Source organism: Homarus americanus, unplaced genomic scaffold (genome assembly GCF_018991925.1).
Source record: "Homarus americanus isolate GMGI-L3 unplaced genomic scaffold, GMGI_Hamer_2.0 scaffold59495, whole genome shotgun sequence".
NCBI classification, from domain to species: Eukaryota; Metazoa; Arthropoda; class Malacostraca; order Decapoda; family Nephropidae; genus Homarus; species Homarus americanus.
This window is the reverse complement of record NW_024732415.1, coordinates 2,463,196-2,487,073: the sequence shown is the minus strand read 5'-3', so window position 1 is coordinate 2,487,073 and position 23,878 is coordinate 2,463,196. Positions and strand designations below refer to the sequence as shown.

The window sequence follows — 23,878 nt, the reverse complement described above, 5'->3', positions numbered from 1 at the left end:
GCACTCTTTTGACTTTCTCCCTCACACCACTTCCTTACTTTTGGCTTGATGTCTAAGCACAGTAGTTAGTTGACCGAGAGGTAGCAGTGAACACCACATGTGGTGGCGGCAGGACACAGACTGAGTGGATGTACACAAACCCCATGCGCCAAGCAGCTCATTTGGCATGAAAATTTGATTAAGCGTAAAAGGGTTTCTCAAATTAGTTCGTTAAATTGAGAAAATACTATGTGAGGGACACCTATTGGGGGGGGGGCCAAGGGTATACTTTTCCGTTATCAGCCTCAGTTAAAATTATTTAAACGTTTTTAAGTGATATGTCATCAGTTATCAGACATAATGGCTCAAACACTGGGCAGTGATGGAAACACAAGTGGAAAAACTTGCACAGTCGACCACAGATGTGCACTCCACAACTGACCAACCTGAACTGACTGACATGTGTGACATGTATAGGACTGTACAGTCCTAGTTTACACTGAGGTGGGCCAGGGGGTCGCATCCCATGGTGACATGTGCATCATATTTGAGGCACCAAGTGTGACAAGGTACCAAGCACCAAATATTACAATCGAGAAAAATGCTCTTAAAGTTTGAAAAAATTCAAAATGACGTAACTTTTGAACCAATGAAGATATTCAGCTCATATTAATTGAAAAGATTGTTTATTGTAAAATTTTCATTGTTTTTGATGGGTAGTGTTTGCAGTTTCATTAATAAGCATTGCTGAGGTATAATTTTCATTACATGGAAGCAATAATGTATTAAGACTACACCAGAATGTCAAAGGTCATTGTACTGTCTGCATAAAAGCAAATAATACTGTGCCAGGTATTACCAATATTTCGACCGGACACCAAGCACCAAAAAGTATAATAAAAAAAATGGAGGTACATAAGTCTTAGTTATTATTTGAAAAATTACAGTAAACAATGACTTGTATTACCAATATTACCACCCGCCCTCGCTCCCAGTCACCACCTCCTCCCTCTGTTAACCCCCTACTGGTGTGATAAAACTTGTCACTCGGACAGGCCGGAACACGCCACGTGCCACCAGCCCTCACTCACACCCTCCTCGCCCTCCCTCCTCTCTGTTTTGTTTATTTTTTCCTCACTGGCCCTCACTCCCTCCTTTATGCCAGTTGGAAAAAAAAAAAAGGTTCAAGTGTTATTACATAGCATTCCTGTGACATTTTTGTGGAAACATGGACTCCCATTAGCTAATAAACTGGAAAATAATGAGTCACTATGAGCGAGAGAGGCTGCGATTGGAGGCCGCAGGCCCTTGTCCCCTTCTGCCCCTCAGTCCGCCTCGAGGCGCAGATCACGTGCTGTAGAGACGTGTTTACCTACCTTCACAAATATGGCTCTCAGCTTTACAAATATTGTGCTACAAAGACAGTCTGTGTTTCTGCAGATGGGGGAAAGGTTGTGGAGTACAGGTAATACTGTAACTCTGGGGGGGGAGCACTTGGCCCCTTGTCGCACTCAACACCTCATAGTATTCATAAATGTCTTGCATAATTCAAAATTTGACCAAATATTATTATTTTTTAATATATATATATATATATATATATATATATATATATATATATATATATATATATATATATATATATATATATATATATATATATATATATATATATATATATATATATATAATTTTTTTTTTTTTTCTAACAGCAAAACATTACAAGTTACAAGTATGAGTGGTTTTGTATTTGAGTGGGGTGAATTATGGGGTTTTTACTGTAAATGTTTTCCTTGATGTCATCCTCTACATCCAACAATGGCGAAGGAGGCATGATGGGGGTTGTTCAGAGGGACACCGAGCATCAAGAAGCACTCACTAATCCTGATAGGGATTTTGGGTATATAGTTTGAGTCTCTATCTCTTTATCATGGTGTTAGAAGCACTATTACAAGAGTATAGGTCTGGTCTGCCCTGGGAGTTGTTTTATGCTGATGAATTAGTATTGATAGCAGATACTATTGAAAAGGTAGTGAAGATATTTAAGAAATGAAAGGATAGAATAGAGTTGAAGAACAGACCGAACGTGGCAAAAATTTAAGTACATTACAGCTCGGTAATTGTTAGTGATATGGGTAAAGGACCTGTGGTGGGAAATAGAAAATGTCCATGTGCTGTCTGTAAGAAGGGTGTTAGCAGTAAGTTGATAATATGCAATGAATGTGGAAGGTGGGTACACAAGAGGTGCAGTGATTTAAATGGCAGACTGCAGGAAGTTAGTGTGCTGTTTGTGCAGGTATACATGTGGCTTTAGCAAAGCTGGAAAAGTTCAGCATTAGGCATATGTCCCTGGTCTATGTCGATGAGTTATGCTACCTGGGTGACATGATTAATGCTGGCAGTGGTGCTGAAGCTGGTTAGCTTAGTTGTAATAATCAAAAGTAGCTGGAAGAAGTTAAGGGAGCTGTTGCTTTTAATGATAGAGGGAGAACTTATTTTTGCTTGAAAGGAAAGTTGAATGCACCCTGCATGTGAAGTGTGTTGGTGTATGGCAGTGAAATAAGGCCAGTTAAAAGAGGATAACATACACAGGCTTAAGTGAGTCAAAATGACAGTGGTGAAATGGATGTGTAACATGATGTGGGATTGCATGCTCGATCCAGAGCTAAGGGGGCTGCTAGGTACTGTACAGTATTAAGAGCATTGGTCAGGTTTTACACAGAGGTAGGCTAGGATGGTTTAAATATGTGGAGAGAACAGAGTTGAACAAATTGGTCAAAACATATACGAGTTTGAATGTGGAGGGGAAGTGAGCAAGGGCCCTAGGGGTAGGTAGGCCAAGAATGACATGGGGAGAGATTGCAAGAAATTACCTCAAAGATAAGAAAGGGAATCCTCCCATTAACAGACACGGTCACCACAAATTATTCCCATATTGGGTGAGAGTACTGGACAGTGTTTTCATAACATGTATTAAAGTATTTTGTTGTATCATATCTCCAACACCCTACTCCTGTGGGAAGCTCCCCTCTGAAGGTATAGCCATGAAAAGAAAGCCTACTCCTCTTTCCTCCCTTATTTGCTGAATTTATTATTTGCATTGTCACTTTTATAATTTAGTGGACCTTTTTTCACATACTTGATCACTGCTCAGTTCGTACTCTCAGCCCTCTCAGCCTTACCAAACCTTCAATGCATTTTACTGATTCTCTCTCCTTCCATTCTGTTGCCTCATATTGAGCCATCAGTTTTATCATGTCTGTGGCTTAAAATTTAGAGCACTGTTTCCTTCAGTTCCATGATTTAGTACGGTATGTGAAGGCAGGAAGGATTATACAGTACTGTACTATCTCTCATTTCCTTCTTTGTCCCTAAGTTCGCCTTCGTTTCCTTACTAATACATCCCAGGTATCCTATCACTGACCTCCCATGTATTATTTTGTCCTTCATTTCACTCTCCAACAGTAGTGCTGGATGACCTAAATGTTACAGTGCTGGTAATATTAGTACAGTATTGAGATTGTGTTACAGTAATTTTATCATATGTATACTGTACTGCACTCTGTATCTCAAGTTTTTGTTAATAATGAATAAGTCAACTTGAATTTGTCATTGGAAGCTAAGGATACAAGGTGTATGTATCTTTACAGCAGTTGTCCTCTGGTAAAGTGGAACATTGGTTGCCAAGTCTATTCAATAACGTGGTAAACCATGGAATCTACCGAGTCTAATGTCCGTATGCCTGGCGTGCTCATGCCCACATATCTCAGATTGATAAGTAAGTAAATTAAAAACAGGCTCAGTATGTCATCAGTGCCTTAAGAGATTGCTCTTGACCTTCAAAAAAAAAAAATCGTTACCTTTGTATATTAGGAATACAAATGTGCAGACTTTGAAGAGTTTTCCTTCATGATTTGTTTACTTGAAAACTTATATAATATCAATTAAGACTTTTCTAGGTGACTCAGGTTATGCAACAGCTTAGTCTATGAAATTAAAACCCAGATTCAACATTTTAAATACTGTAGTTTCTTCCTTCCGGTAAGCAAAGCCCAAAGTACTATGGTCCTCCCAGTGGCAAGAGTTGCCATTTAAAGCAGAAAGGCCATTGCGTCATTGTCACATTGACAGTCAGCAACACACCTGTCACTGGCTTATTAGATGGTAATGGATCTGTTTTGTATCTGCCAGCTTCATTTGGGGTAGATAATTTCTATGGTACTGTATATGCTAATGTACAGTCAACAGCAGAAGTTTGTCCCAGCCAACCTGCATGACATGAAGCAGGTGATCTGTACTTTGTCTTCATGACAGCAACAGCAGAAAATCCTGTTTCTTGTAAGCACTGTCCATTGTCACAAAAGGAACAAGAATGTTCATGGTCCTGTGTGACAAGATGGGACCCTGTACAGTACTTCCTTTTGACATGAGGCAAAAACTTAAAACATTTAAGGAATAAATGCCTGTTGTAACAAACCATCACCTGATTATTCAATAAGTTGTTCTTGTTCAAAAGTTGTCAAACTAAAAACAGTGTTTGCAGCTAATTAATTCCTCCATCGAGACCTTGACGTGCTTAACAGTTTTGCTATGGAATACACATCTTTGCACACACACAAAATAATTTCCTTTGTCTGAGTAATATGCATCCCTGTATTTGGAAAGACCATCAAAACGTCATTCAATAGCCCACACTTCCATAACTCTTCCCAGGGTATAATATGCCCATGGGGACCCAGAAGGTGCTGCATCTGTTGTCCACAAGAGTTAAGTGCCCCTTTTAAACAATGCCTCACTCAGTCCACTGGTATTACCCATGGAAGATGTGTACAAGACTCCATATCCCAGTTTTCGACCATAAATAAAGGGAAGATTTGGATAAAAAAAAATCAAGATAATTGACATATTGTCTGTTGTTTATAAACAGAGAACTACACCTGTAATGTTAATTTATGATGTTTAGTTGAGAAATGTGTATCACCGCTTTGTTTTCAAGCATGACAGCGGTTTTTGTTTTGTTTCAATCGTGGTGTATTTTTCCCCTCTCCCATACTTTCTTGTTCAACTTTATGGGTTGGAAGTAGACTGTTTTGTGTTCTATATTTACCCGAGGTGAAAGTGCATTCAATGTTCACCTAACTTATGGGTTTCATTTTACATATACTGAACAGTATCAGTAAATTCCCCATAACTCGGTACATAGGGGGCTAAGACCTTGCCGAGTAATCAAACTTGCTGACTTATCAGTAATGAGGTTATACTGTATATCAAGAAATAAAAGCAGTTGGAATAGGTACTTACCAACAGCATGGGGCAATTTCTTGATGAATTTGTAAGAGGCAAACAATCTACTGTATACAGTACAGTACATACTGTATTGTGTGCAACACTTCACAGGCACTGTACAGTACAGTGCTGTATAGTAAATTGTTCTGATGAACTTAACATTACTGGAAGTACACTTGACCCTCGCTTTATGCGCATTCACTATATGCAAATTAACGTTTATGCGGTTACCCTATTTCTACCCACAATTAAGTTTATGCAGAAAAGATTCTATATTATTCTTTCTGTAGAAGATATGGCACACTACATTAGAGTATTTAATGATTTTCGGCAACTTTTAGTGCATTAATGCTCCAGAAATGGTTGTGAAACGTGGCACAGTGTGTGTGTCTACTGTGCTCTATGCGACGTCCATGCCCTTCATATGTCTTAGTTTATAGTTTTATATTATATTATATAGTTCTATATTATATTATATAGTTCTATATTATATTATCTTTATTCCTAATGCACATTAGAGAATTGTAATGATTTTTCCACAACCTTTATAGCATTACTGTTGACTTTTAGTAGTTGTGGAACATATCCTAATTTTCCCAATAAGATTAAGTACAGTATTCACTATATGCTGATTCCCATTATGCTGTATTGTCACAGATTGCAACCATAGCATAAAGCGAGGGTCAGGTGTACTGTACACTTTATACATAACAATAACACTTCACAGACACTGTAATTGATTGTCCTGACAAACTTTAGACTACACTTTATACATAACACTTAACACACACTGTACAGTAACACTTCACAGGTACTTAATCTGTAAGAAAGTCTACCTGTGATGAGAGGTGCACATAAACTGATGCTCGTGGGCCGGGTTGCCAAATTGTTGCGTGTGACTCGGCTCTTGCCGACTACTCTCAAGTGCCCAAAAGTGTGTACAATTTGGTCATACTCAAGGCTCATTTGATCTCTTTTTTTTTTTAGACATTCTTTGATCTGAATGAAACTTAATCAGGTCTAAAGATTTTTGTTGAAAAGTTGGTTTATTATTTGAAACAGTACTGTACTGTACTGTATTTTCTTTTGAGATTGGAGATATAAACATACTGTACTGTAGTTAGCACCATTCTCTTTACAGTTGAGGTTAATCTGCCTTTAAGGTAACATGACCTTTTTTGTCAAACAACTTTATATTTAATTGGCATACTATAATATTAAATTAGCACAAATGGACTGCAGAGTGGGGCTTGTGGCATCGTATGCTTTGCATCATCGATGGGTTTTCTGTGAAACATGTAACTGTATGAGGTGGATGGTCATCGGCAAGAACGTTTACATGATGATAATACGATGGAACCGCACAAATTAACAGTAACTTTGAAGAATTTGTAACATTAGGTTTTCCTTACTAATCTGTTTAATTACCTTCAGGAGTGAGATGCATAAAACAAAGCAGTTTTTATTTCATCCAATTTCCAATGTCAGGTTGTCTTCAAGTGATGTAAGTTGCCCAGGATGATCATAAGATTACAGGGGGCCCCCCAAATTCGCAGGGGTTAGATTCTCAAAGTGGCTACGAATCGCCAAATCCGGGAATAACATTTGCTGACCGGGGGACATTTTTACTTGTGTACAAAGAAATATATACAGTACTGTATTTCCTTTATGTGTTTGCCCTTAGGACAATTATATTTTTTACCTGTGTTGTATATATGTGTGTGTGTGTGTAGACACACACACACACACACACAAAACACATACAAATAAATAATAATGGGAAAATACTCTCACAAATAATCAAACATGTTTATAAAAGATGTGACAGTCTACCCTCAAATCCGTGCTTTATTAATATCTACTCACAGACATTCTTGGGGACATCCAGACTGTCATCCGTGAATAATAGAGGACCGCGAAATAAAAATCCGCTAATTTTGGGGGGGCCCCTGTATAATTGATGTGTTATTCCTGAAATCCTGTTTTATAATGGAGACCAGACTGGGTAACTGGGATGCCCTCCATTGTCCTAAAGGTAAGCCATGAAACCGCTTACAGGGAAGTTTGGGTGGTTGTTGTCTCATGTTTCTACAGTACTGAACAAGTTACAGGTGTGTTGTGTGCGGCTGATGTGGCAGTGATTGATTAAATAGCCTTCTGCTTTAAGTTGCAACTTCTGATTCCGTGAGGACCCGTTTGAGGTCTCTGCTTACAGGAAGGAAGAAAACATATCTTTTGATTAGTTTCAGTTACAATTTCAAGGAATTTATCTATATGTTTTAACCCTGCAGATTTCAAGATCAATTAATTTCATCATTCATTTTGCAACAAAATATTTTTGTTATTCTTCATAGGCAATTTCTGTGCATGATAGACTTCTACCTTGAAGTAGTGGATAACATGGATAACTAAATCAGAGTAGGATATTCCCTGACGAGAATTTTCTTGGGCGGGATAACAAGGTGAACTTATCTCCTGTTATCTAGCTATGTTAGTTCGTCAAATCTACCCAAAATCAGACCACAATCTCCAAATTGTAATTGCGGGCAGCTGGCCTGACAACACCAGGGTTTAGTGTAAGAGACATCAATATTTGTTAACGCTTTTACTGGTGTTAGATTGTACAGTAGACTAGTTTACCTTGGCTGCCCATGGAATGACTGCATGTGTAGATTATCTTGACTCACTGTATGCTTTGGTAATGAATCAGGTAATTCAAGTTATTTATGTAACTGTTATCAAGAAGAATACAGTTATACAGTATAAATAAATTATTTGGGGGAATAAAACTGAAACAGAAACAACATGAATATGACTTTTAAGATATTGTTCTACTTTGAAAACAACAAATTTCTGACAGTATTACAGATCAGCCATGACAGAATACAGTATAATTATGCCTTTTTTATAACTTTGATCAAGTTCGAATATGATAAAATAGACAAATTTTATCTGAAATAATAATACTGTACTGTACTGTATATTGTACTGTAATTTTACAATCATAATTTGTCCACATAATTTTGTTACTCCCATGGAGAATGAACGCTTGATTTTCTTTCATCAGTTTAAATTGATTTTATATGCTGGTCCAGTTTTGTTCACCTTTTTACCTATATGTACTTAAATACTGTACTACTGTAGTGTAGTAGTTGTACCTCCCTTCCTAACACACATCCTGTAAAGGAGGTAGATAGTACTGGAGACCATATGATACTTTTCAGTTCCTAAGATGTAACTTCTTCTTATTATCTGCCATGAACCACCCCTCATATCACATTTGATAATGTTCAGAGTAAAGTTGCAAGAGCAAAAATTATACCGTATACTGTACAAGAAAGTTAGCTGATGGAGTAACAGAGCTGTTAAGGTTCCTGGTACAGTACATAGATTTATACTGTAATTTTTCTGATACAAAATTTGGAAAATACAGTACAATAATGAGTTAAATTCGAAATACTGTATACAAACGAGAAAAAACTGTGACCCAGGTACAGTACACATTCACTCTCTCTTTCTCTCCTTTCCAACCCCATACACATTTGCAAATTTTGCCATCTTTCAGATGCAGTACTGTACTGTACTGTACATCTTTTTATACCTTTCAACTTTTATCATTTTTTGGCACTTTTAAATTATGGTGCAAACAAGTATCATGATGATAAGTCATGTGGCCCCAGGTTCTAATTTCCCCCAACCTAACTAACCAAATTTAACATTATGTAATTCTTAGAATCTGAGCTTGATTCTAAGGACCCAACCCAACCTAACCTAACCTAATGTAAGTAATTTTTAGAATTTAAGCACAGTTCTTTTATACCCAAATTTAACTACAGTATATGGACAAGGAACACAGTCTTGATGTGAACCATCAACGTTACTGAAAGGTTTGATTAAGTTGGGATATCTCAGGGCTGGGTACCTTTTGACCATCAACCAGATCAATTCTTTTACACTTTTCAAATTCAGATCAACACAAATCTTAAGCAAAGTACCCAGAAAATTTAAAGAAAAAATATGACTGTTACACCACAACAGAAACAAGAACATGTTAAAAAATGTCAATTGTGGGCCTCTGTATTCGCTACTGTTAGATGTCCATTATTACTTAAATTGATACCTCAACCTGGTGGTTTGTTTATAAGATTTGGTCCTCAGACTCAGCAGAAATTAATGGAGGAGTATAATGAGTAAAAAATTAGATAAACTGACTCACTCCATGGTGAGTTTCACCACCATTATCCTACACCTCCAGGTAGAACACAGGCATAGTGTGAACTCTGCCTGTCTTTTTTGCAATTTCAGACTTTCAACAATCCACCTCAGCCCATCATGTTTCTCACAGCTGAATTAGTTTGATTTGATTTCATGACAAAGCTAGAGAAGATGCAACAATTGTCATTTATTCTTACTTTGAATACCTTCATCATCTAAAGATTCTCCTTATAATATACAGTATATCTTGATAGATTTATTATATAGTATATTTATCAAACTCATATTACAGTGCAATGTCATATTTTCCATATTTTTTCCAATATATCTTTTGTTTATCTAGAGTTATATCTACTGTACTATTGTAGATTTTATATACCTTTAAGACAAACTAAAAAAAAATATTTAGGAAATGAAACACTTGTTATGAAACGAACAGTTAACTGATTATTACCACAGTACAGTACTGTACAATATAGAGGTCACAGTTAACTAAAGTAATATACAGTATTTGTTCTTAGTATTAATTCTCTTAAAGGTTAATTGTACAAAATTATCAACTATGATGTCTGAGTTAGTTTCTTCTTCATTGGTTAAGAAAACTATTTTGAATACTAATTTCATCTCTTATTTTATATTCAGGTACAGAGGACGGTAGAACTGCAATGAAGAGAATACGTGTCGAGTGTGGGGTCTGTAAGGCAACACGATTTTATTCAATTCATAGAGGAATTACACGCATTGCGGGAGTTGTGGCATGTGAGGCATGTCGGCAGTTCTACCAGCGCTTTAAGAAACAGCCATGGATTTTGAACTGTAACAAAGGGGGCAGGTTTGTGTACAATTTGAACTATTATTTGTTTACCTAAAATTTTAAGGACTATTGTATATTAAGCTTGTTGTGTGTGTCTCATGTTAGTGTAATGTTCAACTCTGTCCCTTCTGTTTTGCTATCCACTAAGGTGCATCCACCCTACTGACACAACTTTGATATGATCTCTATCAAAACATTACAACTGGGCGAGCTTAGGCCTCAAGTAGGCACAGCACTGTTTATTTGGTCATGGTCAAGATTATCAGTGAAGGTTATCCCATGCTAGGAAGCACAGTTTTGACCTGTCACCACCAGATTTTCATATATACCTAATTGATTTTTATAAAGTATACTGTACTGTATATATATTTATGTAGTACAGTACTTATAACATCACATGTGGTTGTAAAATAATTTTTTTTATTCAATCTGCTAAATTAGATTTTCCTCGTCTATCAGTTCTGTACATGTGTTGATCAGTGAAGAAGAGGGGGTGTGGCCCGTTGTTAAGGCAGGTGACCACTCCATTGCTAGGGAGGTAGTTTGGTTTGGGAAATCATTGCTAGGGAGTGCAGGATGACAACCTCGTGCATCGCCTTTCTGCTGACTCAGAGATTTGATGGGCTAGTGCTGAGCATTCCTTGGAACATTTGGTATTTTGTTTTATTCCTTGAGACATTTCCTACCTATTATGGTAGGCCTAATTTAGTTATATCATTCAAAATATAAAATGAGTTTGTTGCAATATTATTGGTGAATAACAATGTCTCAAGAACCTTTATCAAAAACCTTCATGCTTGGTGTCATTTTTTTTTTTTTTTGCACAAGAATTGTAAAGATACTTTTTTTTACCTATTGTACAGTAGATAGATAAATGTGCTCGCTCAGGGGCGGATCCAGGGGAGGGGTCATGGCCCTCCCTTTTTTTTCATAAGAAAATTCCTAAAATAATTTTTTATTTATTTTTTTTTATGCAGTACAGTATTGTACTCAGGCATTTTTGTATGGTAAAATATAATTACTATTGGCCTCAATATCTCTTATTGTCAATTGCACATGGCTTCAAAATGACCTCAAAATGCCCATGATATTGGTCAGATTACAAAAAATTTTCTGGGGGGCTTACAGCGCCCTCCCTAAAACCCCCCAGCTGAGTGGGCTCACTGTGTTTGCCATGTTTCCCCACCCACAACTTTTTGGCCCCCCCCTCCCCCCTGACATTCCTGGATTTGCCCCCCATCGCTAGGGTGGTGGTGATTATTGTGGTTGGAGGTAGTGGTGGTGGGTGGTCAGTTGGATATGACACTTCTCAATAAATCATTCATTACTACATCTTATATACAGTACTGGTAATAAATTATTTCAATATTATGTTTATAGTGAGTGATGTTGATGGCTTTCATTTTGTTTCAGATGTTTTGGTTTAGATGAAACGCCAAAGAACAAATGTAAGGCATGCTGGGTAGCCCACATTATCTGCCGCTGCCCCGTACCAATGAACATGTACAACCATCTCGTAGGGTACCTGCCCACAGACCTAAAGGTGAGCACTGTGTTATATAGGTTGCACTGAATTTTGTACCTATTGGTATTTAAAAGTAGCATTTGCTGTAGGATGTAGAATGTTCAAGTTACAGACAAGTTACATATATTTATCTTTTGAATTAGTATGAAAAGCTTAAGCTATTCATTATCTGTTATTAATTGTACTCTTCCTCAGCAGCAGGTTATCTATCTAGGCCACACATGTTCTACAAGGTGATCCTAACCCGTGAGATAGAGACAGACTCAATTTTTTAAATTTGTAGAAGGGGAACAATGTGTATCAGCCAGACTAAGTTGTATACAATAAAAAAGGTTAAATAATCCATGAGATACATGTACAGTACAGGTATGTCAAAATATTTTAATGAGAGTGAGTATAGTGAGGACTGCCCATACAGTTATTTTATATTTATACAAATACATCTCATCAGTCCATACAACACGTGGGCTTCGTACAAATACAGCAAAATCACCAAATACTGTACTGTATTCCAAAAATGAATACATAAACATACCACTGCACAGTATTTTGGGTTGCTTGACTATCTTGTGGAATAATTAGTAACCATCTGTATGCATAAAGACATCGTCACAGTTGTAGTCCAGAATACTTCATTATCATTATTACCTTCATCATTAGTAGTAATAATCTTTTTAATTACATTATTATAATAATATTAAAATCGTTGATGTTGATATTACTACGACTTTATAGTAATAACTCATAAGCACCTCACCAGGCATCACACTGCCAGGCAACCAGGCGAATACGCGCGGCAAATTTTAACTGTCTTGAGCACTGTATTTAAAAAATAGGTGTGCATAAATTAACTTTTGGTATTAATTGAACAATCGTGTTATTCCAAAACACGCTTAAATGAAACGCGCGTAAAACACGAGTTACCTGTCCTGTAATTTAGCTTGAACTATGTACAGTAACATGACCAGGAATTCACTGCTATCACACATTGACCTTAAATAAGATCATTGGTGACAGGGCTTCACAAGGCTGTCTTGTGCATTTCTTTTTAAACAAGGTGGTTAGCAAACTATCAATTTGTGATAAAGTCCCTAGGAATGCTTAAGTCAGTGCATTGGACTGTTGATGAATAATGATGGATTATTCTTATTACATGTATATTAGTCTTATTATTTTGCAGATTAAGAATAATTTTTGAAAACACAAGTGATAAGTAATCATACAGTGTGTGTTTGTGTGTGTTAGTTCCCTTGGCCTGTATAAATGTCATATTATACTGTATATATTGCTTTATAGAGTAAGATGGCTGGCAGACCACCAACTGCAGACGAAGTCCCTGAGAATGAGCGTGGAGGACTGGGTCTTGAAGTATACAGGGGTAATGATTGGGTGGATGTGACAGATAAGGAAGAAGTGGAATCGCTTTTGCGGAATGAGGAAGGAAACGAAACAGATGAAACCAATGACCCAGATCTGGATATGGAGTTTGAAGCTGAGGAAGAAATTGTTGATGATCCAGTATGTTTTAGTTTTCTTCTTTCATTGAGGGAATGTGGTCTAATATTTACATCATCAGTTTATTATAATATTTTAGTATTATTTTTAATAGCCGTCCAAAGTTAGAAATTTTAATATTTTCAAGAAAGCTGTGCAATATACATGATGTGGAGGAGATAAAAATTGAAGATTTGAATTTATGAATATTACTTTATAACCAAGGGGCAAAGACAAGTGACTTTTTGTGATCAATGATGAGCCGGCCTGCACCATGAAGGTTCTTTAATGAGTATTCTGTTTTTTTCTCTAGCATCTGATGAATTGTAAAAGTAGCCAACATGGGAGGGTACAGGGGAAGGTGTGGCATTCCCCTTGTGTCAGATGCTTGTGATATGTTCCAGTGGAGTGGCTGGTTACATTGACTGAATATATCAGTTTATATATTGTTGCAGAATTGTTGAATGGTACTCAGCATTCTGGGATTCTCGAGGGGTCCCATACCTCATCCCTCTGATATAAAATTGGATATTCTTTTTCAATCCTGTGTTTCACTTACACTTTTACAAACACATTATTATTCATATTACAACAGTCATTCCAACACACCCTCATAATCACATTAGTGCTCAACCCTGTCACCACGACAAAAACCATCCTACACACCACCACCATATAGCAGTTACTAGTCACCCCAACACTCATGGAAAAAACAAAATAAAAAAAGCCAGTGGTATTACGACTAGTGGGATATCAGAGCATTCCACCAAAGACACACAGCAGTACAGTATTTCACAACCATGTACCAAGAGCATTCTCTGGTGCACTGCATGGTGTTCTAGTATGTACAGTCACCTACAAAACTCTTGTTGCCTCTTCTGCTGTTCCATGAACCCCGAGATTCAGACGTATAAACGCAAAGCATTAGACACTGATGATTTTTTCTGTCCACAAATGCTCCGAATTCATGAGTCTGAATCTTGTAGTTCGTGGTTCAGGAAGAGAGGTGACAGGACTTTTGTGGGTGACTGTACAAGGTATGTCCTCTTGTTTTAAGGTTAAAAAGGGGTAAGAAAGAAACTGAATTTCTTGGTGATAATTAGTTGTCACACAGCATATTCACAATCCATTCAGTTCAGACCTTGTCATATCCAGAATTGCACGACCAACACTCACTTCACTGACCTCAACTACCAACACCGTGGAATGATAAGAACTGGCCTGTTTGTGCACTTTGGGTTTTATTGGTTAGGTATCTACAGGGATAGACTTTGCATTTAAGGCAAGAATGGATTTTAATTTCTGTTTTTTAATTAGTTGTGTACATGTATTTCCAAACTAATCAGGTAGAGCAAGAATGGCACTTGAAGTCCTTTGCTGTCTCTAGCATGGTGTTAATTATGTTCATACAGTACGCAAGTGGTTTATGTGTAACAGGTTTACTTCGGACATTTTGTTGAACAGTACTGTCATATTTAAGTAAAGTTTCAAGATAAATATTAACCAGAGCTGGATGCACCCCTGCTGCTCGCTATCACAAACCCAGGACCTGGTATACAAACAACCTGATACTTTACCAAAAGCAGTCCAGTGGCCCACTATGACCAGCTTCAGGGATGCGCTTCCATGCACAACATGCATGCTTGATGATGGAGAAGCCTCTCAGGGTTCTACCCATGAGTTTGGGCTCCTGTACTATCAAGTGGAAGCACTAGCTTGTAAGACACTCACCTGGTACCCTGTGTACAGGCAGCGTGGCAGACAGAAAATGCAGCACATCAGGGGAAAACACAGCTCTGGTGTCCCTGTTGCCACCAGGCAGATATGAAGTACACATGAACCCTTCCAGGCTCGGTTATAAACTGGGATTTAAGGAACAATCCCATATTTTCAAATCTATTTCCCCCACAGAGTGTGCCAGAGACAAGTTCAACTGATACTTCCCTTTCTACAAATTCTGAAGCAAAGAATAACAAAGTGCAGTCCAAGAAAGGCAAAAAGACTGCAAAGTCAGATACTAATACTGAACAAGTATGTATTGTACAGTATTATGTTTTCAGTGAATTACACACTTACATTTAGTATATTGTAATAGCAGTTGCAAATTGTGTTCTAAAAAATATTCCAGCTCTGAAGACTTAAAATTATATGAGTACTGTACAGTACTGTAGTTCTAATCCAAGGGTCCACAACCCCTATTTTTCTGGACGCATGTGGCCAGAAAGGGGTACGTATGCAGCCGGCTGAGTGATGTCTAAATTTTGACCTATGTGGCCGGAATTTTGGAAGCATGTACATTCTGTCAATGTTTGGATCAAGTTACTGCTGTGAGCTGACATTCAGTGTGCTTACCTTTGTGGAAGAACAAGTACTGCTCTAAGCTCACAAGAAGTCACACCACAGAACTTGTGAAAGCTGCTCTAACACACTTTGAACCAACTTTGTCTGAAATTGCAAATCACATCCAGGTTCAACTCTCACATTAGTTTTGGTATTGTTCTGTTTATTTTTATTAGGAATTGATGCCCTGATTTTCCTTTATAAAAAGCAAACTATATTTTACCTGAATATAACACTTAGAGGAAATTTTTTTGTCATCAAACCATTTTTTATGGGGGAGGGGGTATTGTACTGTGTACTGCACGATGTCATAATACCATTTTATAAAGCAATTTCCCTGTATGCTTGTATTTCGGGTGCGAATCGGTTATTGAACCGCTATTTTGTACTGCTCGAAGACAGTTTCATATTTTGTTTTGCTAAAAGTTATGTGTCCCTAATTTCTTTACAGAATATTTAACTAGGCTAGTGACTAGTGCTATTATTACAAAGCAGAATATACTATACCTGTATGTATACTGTATGCTGAAAATGAAAGCTATGTTTAGTCTTAAATATCGGTGATATTTATAACCATTTTCTGACAATAAACTATAGTCCTGCATTTCTAATTCTGTGTAACACAGTGCTGACTTATGTTGGCTTGTACACCTGCAGCCGATCACTGTTTACTTGTACCTTTAAGTGGCCGACTGGTGTATAAAGGTTGCGGACCCCTGGTCTAATCAGCTGGATTTGATTGAAAGTTGTACAATAATTTTAAACTTTTTAGATCTTTAAGATAGTCTCATGAGATCCATAGGGATTGGTTTTCACATTAGTGAAATATCCACAGCACACCCCATGTGTTCCTCTCTTATTGTTTACATTCTTGCCCACTCAAAAGAAGTGCAATTTGTGCACTGAACAGAACATTTATCTGATACAGTACATTTATATATAAAATATAGAGAAAACTTTGACAAGTACATAGGGTTTAAAAGGACTAAAAAATTTGCAAGAAAAATCAGTGGAAGCTTATTCAGTACAGTACAGTAATATATTGATCAAATAAATGAAAAAATATGCTTCATATTGAGACCAGAATTAATAGACTACACACTATAAATGAATTTTTAAGAGAAAGACTTTCGATTTTTCATTACATGTTAGCTCAACCACCAAGTTACTGACCACTATACTAATGATATACTTGATAAATTATTTTATAACCCCTAGCTGACGGCAGTGCCCGAGAAAGGAACTGCAGTGGTCAGTACAGTATTAACTATTTTGTTCAGATTTATCTGGTGCTTGCTGAGAGATGCATTAACCCCTAAGCCCCGGGTTAGGGTGCTGCTGGCGGTACCCCCCACCCCCCCTTCGCGCGGGGATAAATCAAGAAAAAAATAAACTTTTTCAAAAATAATTAAACAAATAAATAAATAATAATAAGAATAAAAAAAAAATGGCGGGAATATATGCAGACGTTCTGGAACGTCACCCGGGGCCTAAGGGTTAACCTTGCTTTGTTTTTGTCTCAGGCATGAAGCTATAGTACAGTATTATGATATACAGTATAATATTATCCCCCTTTTTTATGAAGGTTAGGAAAACACAGATTTTTCTCCTAAATTCAACCAGCTGGGTTTTTCTTAGTTTGTTCTTGATAATACATTATTAGTCTTGTGCACTTAAGCTAGATATCTTTTAGACATTTTGCATAGACAAACCTTTTTCCCTTACGAGAATAGCCCATTTCATCCCTGTTAATGTAATTTTTGTATTTTGGCTTTAATGAAGTCGTCTTCCCAAGAAATTATGAATCCACTAATTTTAAAACATTAAATTCACCAACCATACCCAACCAATTAACCAACCGTACCCAACCTATCCTACTTAACTTGGTTAAGTTTGGATGGTACACATCATCTTTAAAAAATCACTTAATCTTGCTGTCTGAAAGTTGTCATTTGTGTAATAGCAGCTCATATAGAACTTAAAAGATCCATATTTTTCTTATTTTGTTTTGTATACTGTATATGGCTAATAGTACATAAAAGAAAGATTGAAAATTGAGAAAAGGTACTTACAGTGACTGTGCACTTACATAATAGTGTACAGAAATAATTAGTGTAATGAGAAAGTGAGTGGTTGCTGGCATCTCTATTGAACAACAACAGTGGATATGGAGTATTTTCAAGGAAGGAAGATAAAAAAATTTCATTATGTACAAAATGTTTTAATCATGAATTTGCCATTTTGTTTATAAGTACGGTAGATTTGATAAGCAGATATGATATAATGAAATAAAGTTTTTTCTTTTTTATTGACTGGAAAAGTGAAGGGATCATTGTCATAATAAAGAATATGAATCTGTATGGCTGACTACAGATTGCTGTCACCTGTATACGTACTGTATATGTACACTATGAGCATGCTTAAATTTTGCTTGAGAACTTGACTTGGCAGTTTTTTATCAGTTGAATTTTATCCAGACTGTTTTATTTGACAAGCCATTCTTGACCTTAAATGATTGGACAAATCTGTTCATAACATCAAGTTATGGATTACTGTTATGAAGCTTAATAGGGACATACTGTATAGTCAGCCACTGCTTATCTGAAGGATCATTCCTGGTGTGTTCTATTCATCAGCATTTAAGAAAATTACTAACCTTTTGTCAGGAAGGGAATTTTTAGCTGTGAAAGGTATTTCCTTTAGCATTGCAAGTGGCTTTTACTAAGCTTTTGTGGATCATCCCAGACTTGGCTCATAAGAGAGGAATTTTCTGTATCGCATGTTTAGGTGATTTTTTTCTGGGGCAAGTCTTCCAATGAGTTGTTCTGGGCAATTTTCAAGTAGAAAGTTATTTGTAATACCCAGTGATTGACTATCATGCTGGCTTGGCATGCTAGTGAACTAGGAGAAATCTTAACTCTTTTCCTCCAGCTAATAATACATTTGAAAGAATCTGACACGGAGGAAGAATCTATGTTCTCCAGAGCATGGCAGGTGACTTAGGGGTTGGAATTTAGACTCTGACTGAAAGAAGGGCATGAATATACAGTATGTTATTATATCTGTGACATTGGAAGTCTGAATTTCTCGCTATAACTGACCCAGAACCAGCTAGGTGAGAAACAATCTTTGATCAAACCAGTAAGCTTACTTTGTACAGTATACAGTCACCTCTCAATTTACACGCATTTAATTTGCACGTTTTTTATATAACACAAGTATTAATTAATACCGATTTTAAAAATAACAAAGTTTTTGAAATAGCATTGTTTTGAAAGGAACGCCATTGTGCCAGGCAGCGTAGTTCAGTACCTCTTTGCTTTCCCACTTCACAAAAAAGGGAAAAGAAATATCACCTGAACCTCAGGCATCTCGAAAGTTCCCACTTCTCCCCCATCATCTGCTCTGTCAACTGATTCAGATGACTCCCTCCCCCAGTAACCCCCCACCACTAGTTCCTGCATGCCATCCCATCCATCATTTGATGTAAACGTTAGCACAATTTTATTTTTGAATCTATTTTTCTAACTACAGTACTGAATTATTAGGTTTGCTTCTATTATTGTATTATTATTATTATTATTATTGTTATTATATTATTGTAAATAAAACATATTGAAGGAAATAGATAAACAAATTACAGTTTTTAAGGAGCATTTCCCCTAACCCCTGCCATTTCCTTTATTTCTTATGGGATAATTAAGTTTGATTTACTTGGCCATTCTCAAGAACGTAACTACCGTGTAAATCGAGAGATAGCTGTACAAGTTCACAAATTACAGTTCCACACCAATACATCAAAGTCTGCTCAACAAAGGAGTCCATCAAAACATTCTGTACATAATATAGTGTAAGGATGTGACGTTATGTAGATATGAAATATATCCATGTGTTTTCAATTAATTTATTTGCAGGGTTTGACTTGTTCAATAGATGGACTGCAAATCAATGATCAGCAGTTAAAATTCATGGAGAACTTCAACCCCAAAACTAGTGAAAGAGTCAGACGCAAGAAAAAGAAGGTGCAGTACTTCAGCAGCACAGGAAGGTAAATTGTGGGAAAACATTGTTTAGGAAAATTAAGAACCTGCCATAAGACAGTCAGTAACAAATGAAAGGAGATTACCGGCAGTGACAAAGAAAGTAGCATGGAAGAAAACTTTCTTAGTGGATGAGTGGTAGTGTGGGATTATAGAGTGGATAACAAAGTTTAATTTGGTGGTGCAAAACTTTAGGGAAGAAGAAATTTGAGGGATTGGGAAGACAATTAATAATCATTTTTAGATAATAGAAAACTACAATGAAAGAAAATAAGAGGGATTTTATATACAGGGTATATATATCTTATAGGAAAAAGGCTTTTAGGTTAATGAGAGTTAGGGATATGAATAACCCCCAAAATATTACTTTTAAACAAAATGGAATGTTAATTTTCTTTAAAGTTGATAAATACAGTAGTGTTGGTATTTAACCCATTCACTACGAGATGCCACTTTTCTATTTTATTTGGTTAACACCAGATGATTTTGTTCAGCACAGAGAGCCCTCCTACTGTATTAAAGGATATAGCTATATTCTTTCATGCAAGCCTTGTTATAGTGAGCGCCAATAAACCAGTATTTTATAATCCAGCATGATTTCAAATACTCATATACAGTGGGTATATTGTACTGGTATGCGTCCATGCATTGGAAGTCCGCCCATTTGATGCCTTTTAACTCGTTTTAAAATTGCTATGCAGTATTGTACTGGGCTCGCCAGACATTTACCCTTTAATGACTTTGGTTAACCAACTTAACTTTCCAAAAATTACACATAATGTCACAGTAGTAAGTAAATATTTTAATAAAGCCCAGGAAGTTAATTACTGGTATGAGATACACCACTGAATAGTAGAAGTGTGGGAAGCACTGGGAGACAATAGGGATCCGAGGCAGAGGGTGAAGGCAAGTCAAATTCAAAGCCTTCAAAATCAACTACAGACACTTGTAAAGTGGCTTCAGCTTCATCACCAATCTCCAGAGTGACTGGGTCATTGTCACTGTATTATCCCTGATCTTCATCACATTGTTGAGGTGGAAAATAGGCAGTGCTGAGAGCTTGGTGACGGCATTCAATAAACTCTTGGTAACATTGCCTGTAGGGTTCCATCAAACTGTCTAACTGTGCACTGAGTTCATCACTGCATTGCAGGCTGGGCTCAACACTCATTAAAGCATCCTTGAGTTTTTTCAACCATGCTAAGAACTTGTGTAACTTGCTGCTGAATCATGCCTCCCTCGGTCTGCTCTGGTTCTGCCACTTCCTTCCACTGCCTCAAACTCACTCTCCTCGTCTTCCATCACATTGTATATGCATAATGATTGGTACACTTATTTTTATAATGTATCAGTACTGTAATGAATAAAAAAAAACATGGCAAATACAGAGGGAAGGGATCACCTTCTGAATGATTCAACTTGTCCTTTCATTTTGAAGTCAAATTATAAACTACATATTTTTTTCTATTATTTAGTACTGTATGTTTTATTATTTATGATGAAACACCATAATAGGCCAATCATACGATAATAATTAACTCTTCGGTTCCTGTTATGTGCTGTTATTATTATTACTTGTATCTTTCAGGACCAAGACACAGACTCCGCTGTACTTCCATGGCTCTGATGGTTCAATTGTTAACTCTGGAAAAAATCTTTGTGACTGTTTACAGAGTGAGTGTCCAGGATGCCACTATCCTTGCCCCAAGTGTGGTTCAGGCAAATGTGGCAATGAATGCAGGTAGGACAATATGGTTCAATGTTTATCATTATGAAATGAACCACTTGCTATCTTCACTAAACCATATTTTTATCCAGAGCCATTTCCCTTCTTTATTGAGCCATTTTTCATCTTTACTGGGTTCATTTTCCTTTTTCATTTTGCCTGCTTTGAATCATTTACCATTTAAACTGGTGTATTTTAATTCTATACCAAACCACTTTTATCTGCTTTGAACCATTTACTGTTTTCACTGAGCCTGTGTCCATCTTTACTGGCCCATTTCCATCTAAACTAAAGCTGTTACACCTTCACTGAGCCATTTTCTATCATCATGCCATTTTCATTATTACTGATCCATTGTCAGGGGCCATTATTTAGTTTTACCATGTCATATTTTAACTTTCTTGAATAATTTTCAGTTTTATCTTCACTCGCCCATTTTGTCTTCATTAACCTTTTTCTGTCTTTTGTTCAACCAGCTTATATTTTCATCATGACATTTTCATTTTCAGGTAATCCTATGTAGCTTTGTTTACATAAAATCTGTACAGTAAACCTCCAACATTCGTGGGTTTAACTTGCATGGATTTGATTATTCATGATAGTGCGTTTTTCTCAGCTGAGAAAAGATGCCCCGACCCTCCTCAAGAGTTACAGCTGATTGGCTGTTGCAAACCTGTCCGATTTTGTCCTGAAGTAATGATGTATTTCTAAATGAGTTTATTCATAATCGTTGGGATGACCGTTCCTGACGAGAAAGATATTTAGCTAAATTATATAAGATACATACAACCATTATTTCAAACATGAATACGTAGGAAGTTTATCAGAAATCTTATACATAAATTAACTGTTAGACTCTGGCAACAAATTCACGCTTTCGGAGGATGCAGGGCCGTCCCTAGGAGGGTGCAGGGCCCGGGGCAACTCAGCCACTGCGGGGCCCCAGAAAATATATATATGGAGTCAGATTATGCGGTCAGAGGAACCCACCCCCACCAACCCTCATGGGACTGTCGCCATGGATGGTAAGGTCACGGTTGTGATGGTAGCGTAAGCCGTCAGGTCAGATTAACCAGTCAACAGGTAATGTGTCTGAGGTCACTGGGCCTAGTGCTGGGCCCCGCGGGGCTCCCACACGAGCGGGGCCCCAAGCGGTCGCCCCTGTTCGCCCCCCCTAAAGGACGAGCCTGGGAGGATGCATTTAATATACTGTATACTTATTTTCACCCACAATTACGCATACGTACTAAGACAAATTACGTATCAGTAAAACTACATTATGCGTAAACTAACATTTAAAAAAATCAGAATCACACTGAAGTATTACACTGCCCCTGAAAATTGGTGGATGAGTGCAACAGACTTGGCAGCTCAAGCGAACAGCCGTCAGTAGAGTCGGGAAATATAACTGTGAACAACTTCAGATTTCAGTGATTCTGATCTTCTAAAATGTTAGTTTTTGTTTAATGTAGTTTTACTGATACGTAATTTATCTTAGTATGCCTAATTGTTGGTAAAAGTAAGTATACTACTGTATATTAAATGAGTCCTCCGAAAGCGTGAATTACTATGTTTTTATATATATTTTATTTACTGTATTTAACATGTACAGTATTACTCATAAAAGGTACCTCTTTGAGGGTGTGGATCCCCAAACCCCATTTTTCCCATAATGTCCTAAGTTTAACATTGATGGTGAATGTTGAGGGTTTACTGTATTCACTCTTAGATCGAACAAAATTACTTGAAGCTTGTTACATTTTTGGTGTAACTGCTTTTATCTTCCATGTAAAATGTGACAAAATTATCGGTAAGTGTCCTTCAGATTTGATTATCACCTCACTCAGCTTTGATTAGTGTAGAAGCAAAGTAAGCCAGGGAAGAAAGTCTAATATAACCCTCTGGTTTGCTTTCATAACATTAGTATGGATTCATTTGTGATGGGATGGCTAAACTTCAATAAGCTGTACAAGAAACAGCATAGGGAGCAAGCAGACAGAGAAAGGAGAGACTCTAACATTGATTAACTGTTCCTTAAGGCTCAACTGGTCAACAAATGGAATAATTCTCAAAGTTAGTGTTCACCATCGGTTTAATGTGGACAAAACAGTTTTTTGGGGGAAGAAAGTGCCAGAAATTTTTTGTTAATGTCAATGCCTGGGTTCAAAAAAAAAAAAAAAAAACAGCTAACTATCTTGCTGGTAGGGAATGCTCTAAAATAATCACATCCAGTGAGCACAGCAACACCGCAATCCAGGACAAATTAATTACGAACGATAATGTTGGATGCATATCTTGTTGATAAAATCTTGGTAAAATTGGTTTTGTGAGGTTAACCAGAACCTACCCCCCTCCCCCCATAAATACATTGTTCTTATGGAGAATTTGCTCTCAGATTCTGTCCTACCAACACACAAACTGGTCCCTAACTGGAGCGTTCCTGTATTAACTAGTTGTCA

The 23,878-nt window shown here is 37.0% G+C and overlaps 1 protein-coding gene across 7 annotated transcripts in view; it reads left to right on the top strand.

The window, feature by feature from the left end:
* Positions 1-23,878, top strand: part of LOC121868591 — a 41,679-nt gene that overhangs the window by 16,758 nt on the left and 1,043 nt on the right. For 3 of the 7 annotated variants that reach the window (XM_042369359.1, XM_042369360.1, XM_042369361.1), the window contains exons 2-9: positions 3,630-3,757; positions 10,123-10,312; positions 11,708-11,837; positions 13,116-13,337; positions 15,225-15,344; positions 16,872-16,904; positions 19,568-19,701; positions 21,282-21,434. In XM_042369359.1, the coding sequence (XP_042225293.1) occupies positions 3,691-3,757; positions 10,123-10,312; positions 11,708-11,837; positions 13,116-13,337; positions 15,225-15,344; positions 16,872-16,904; positions 19,568-19,701; positions 21,282-21,434 (1,049 nt within the window). In that variant the 5' untranslated portion in view covers positions 3,630-3,690. The remainder of the gene's footprint in view (positions 1-3,629; positions 3,758-10,122; positions 10,313-11,707; positions 11,838-13,115; positions 13,338-15,224; positions 15,345-16,871; positions 16,905-19,567; positions 19,702-21,281; positions 21,435-23,878) is intronic. The other 4 variants (XM_042369365.1, XM_042369364.1, XM_042369363.1 and 1 more) reach the window with 3 other exon arrangements.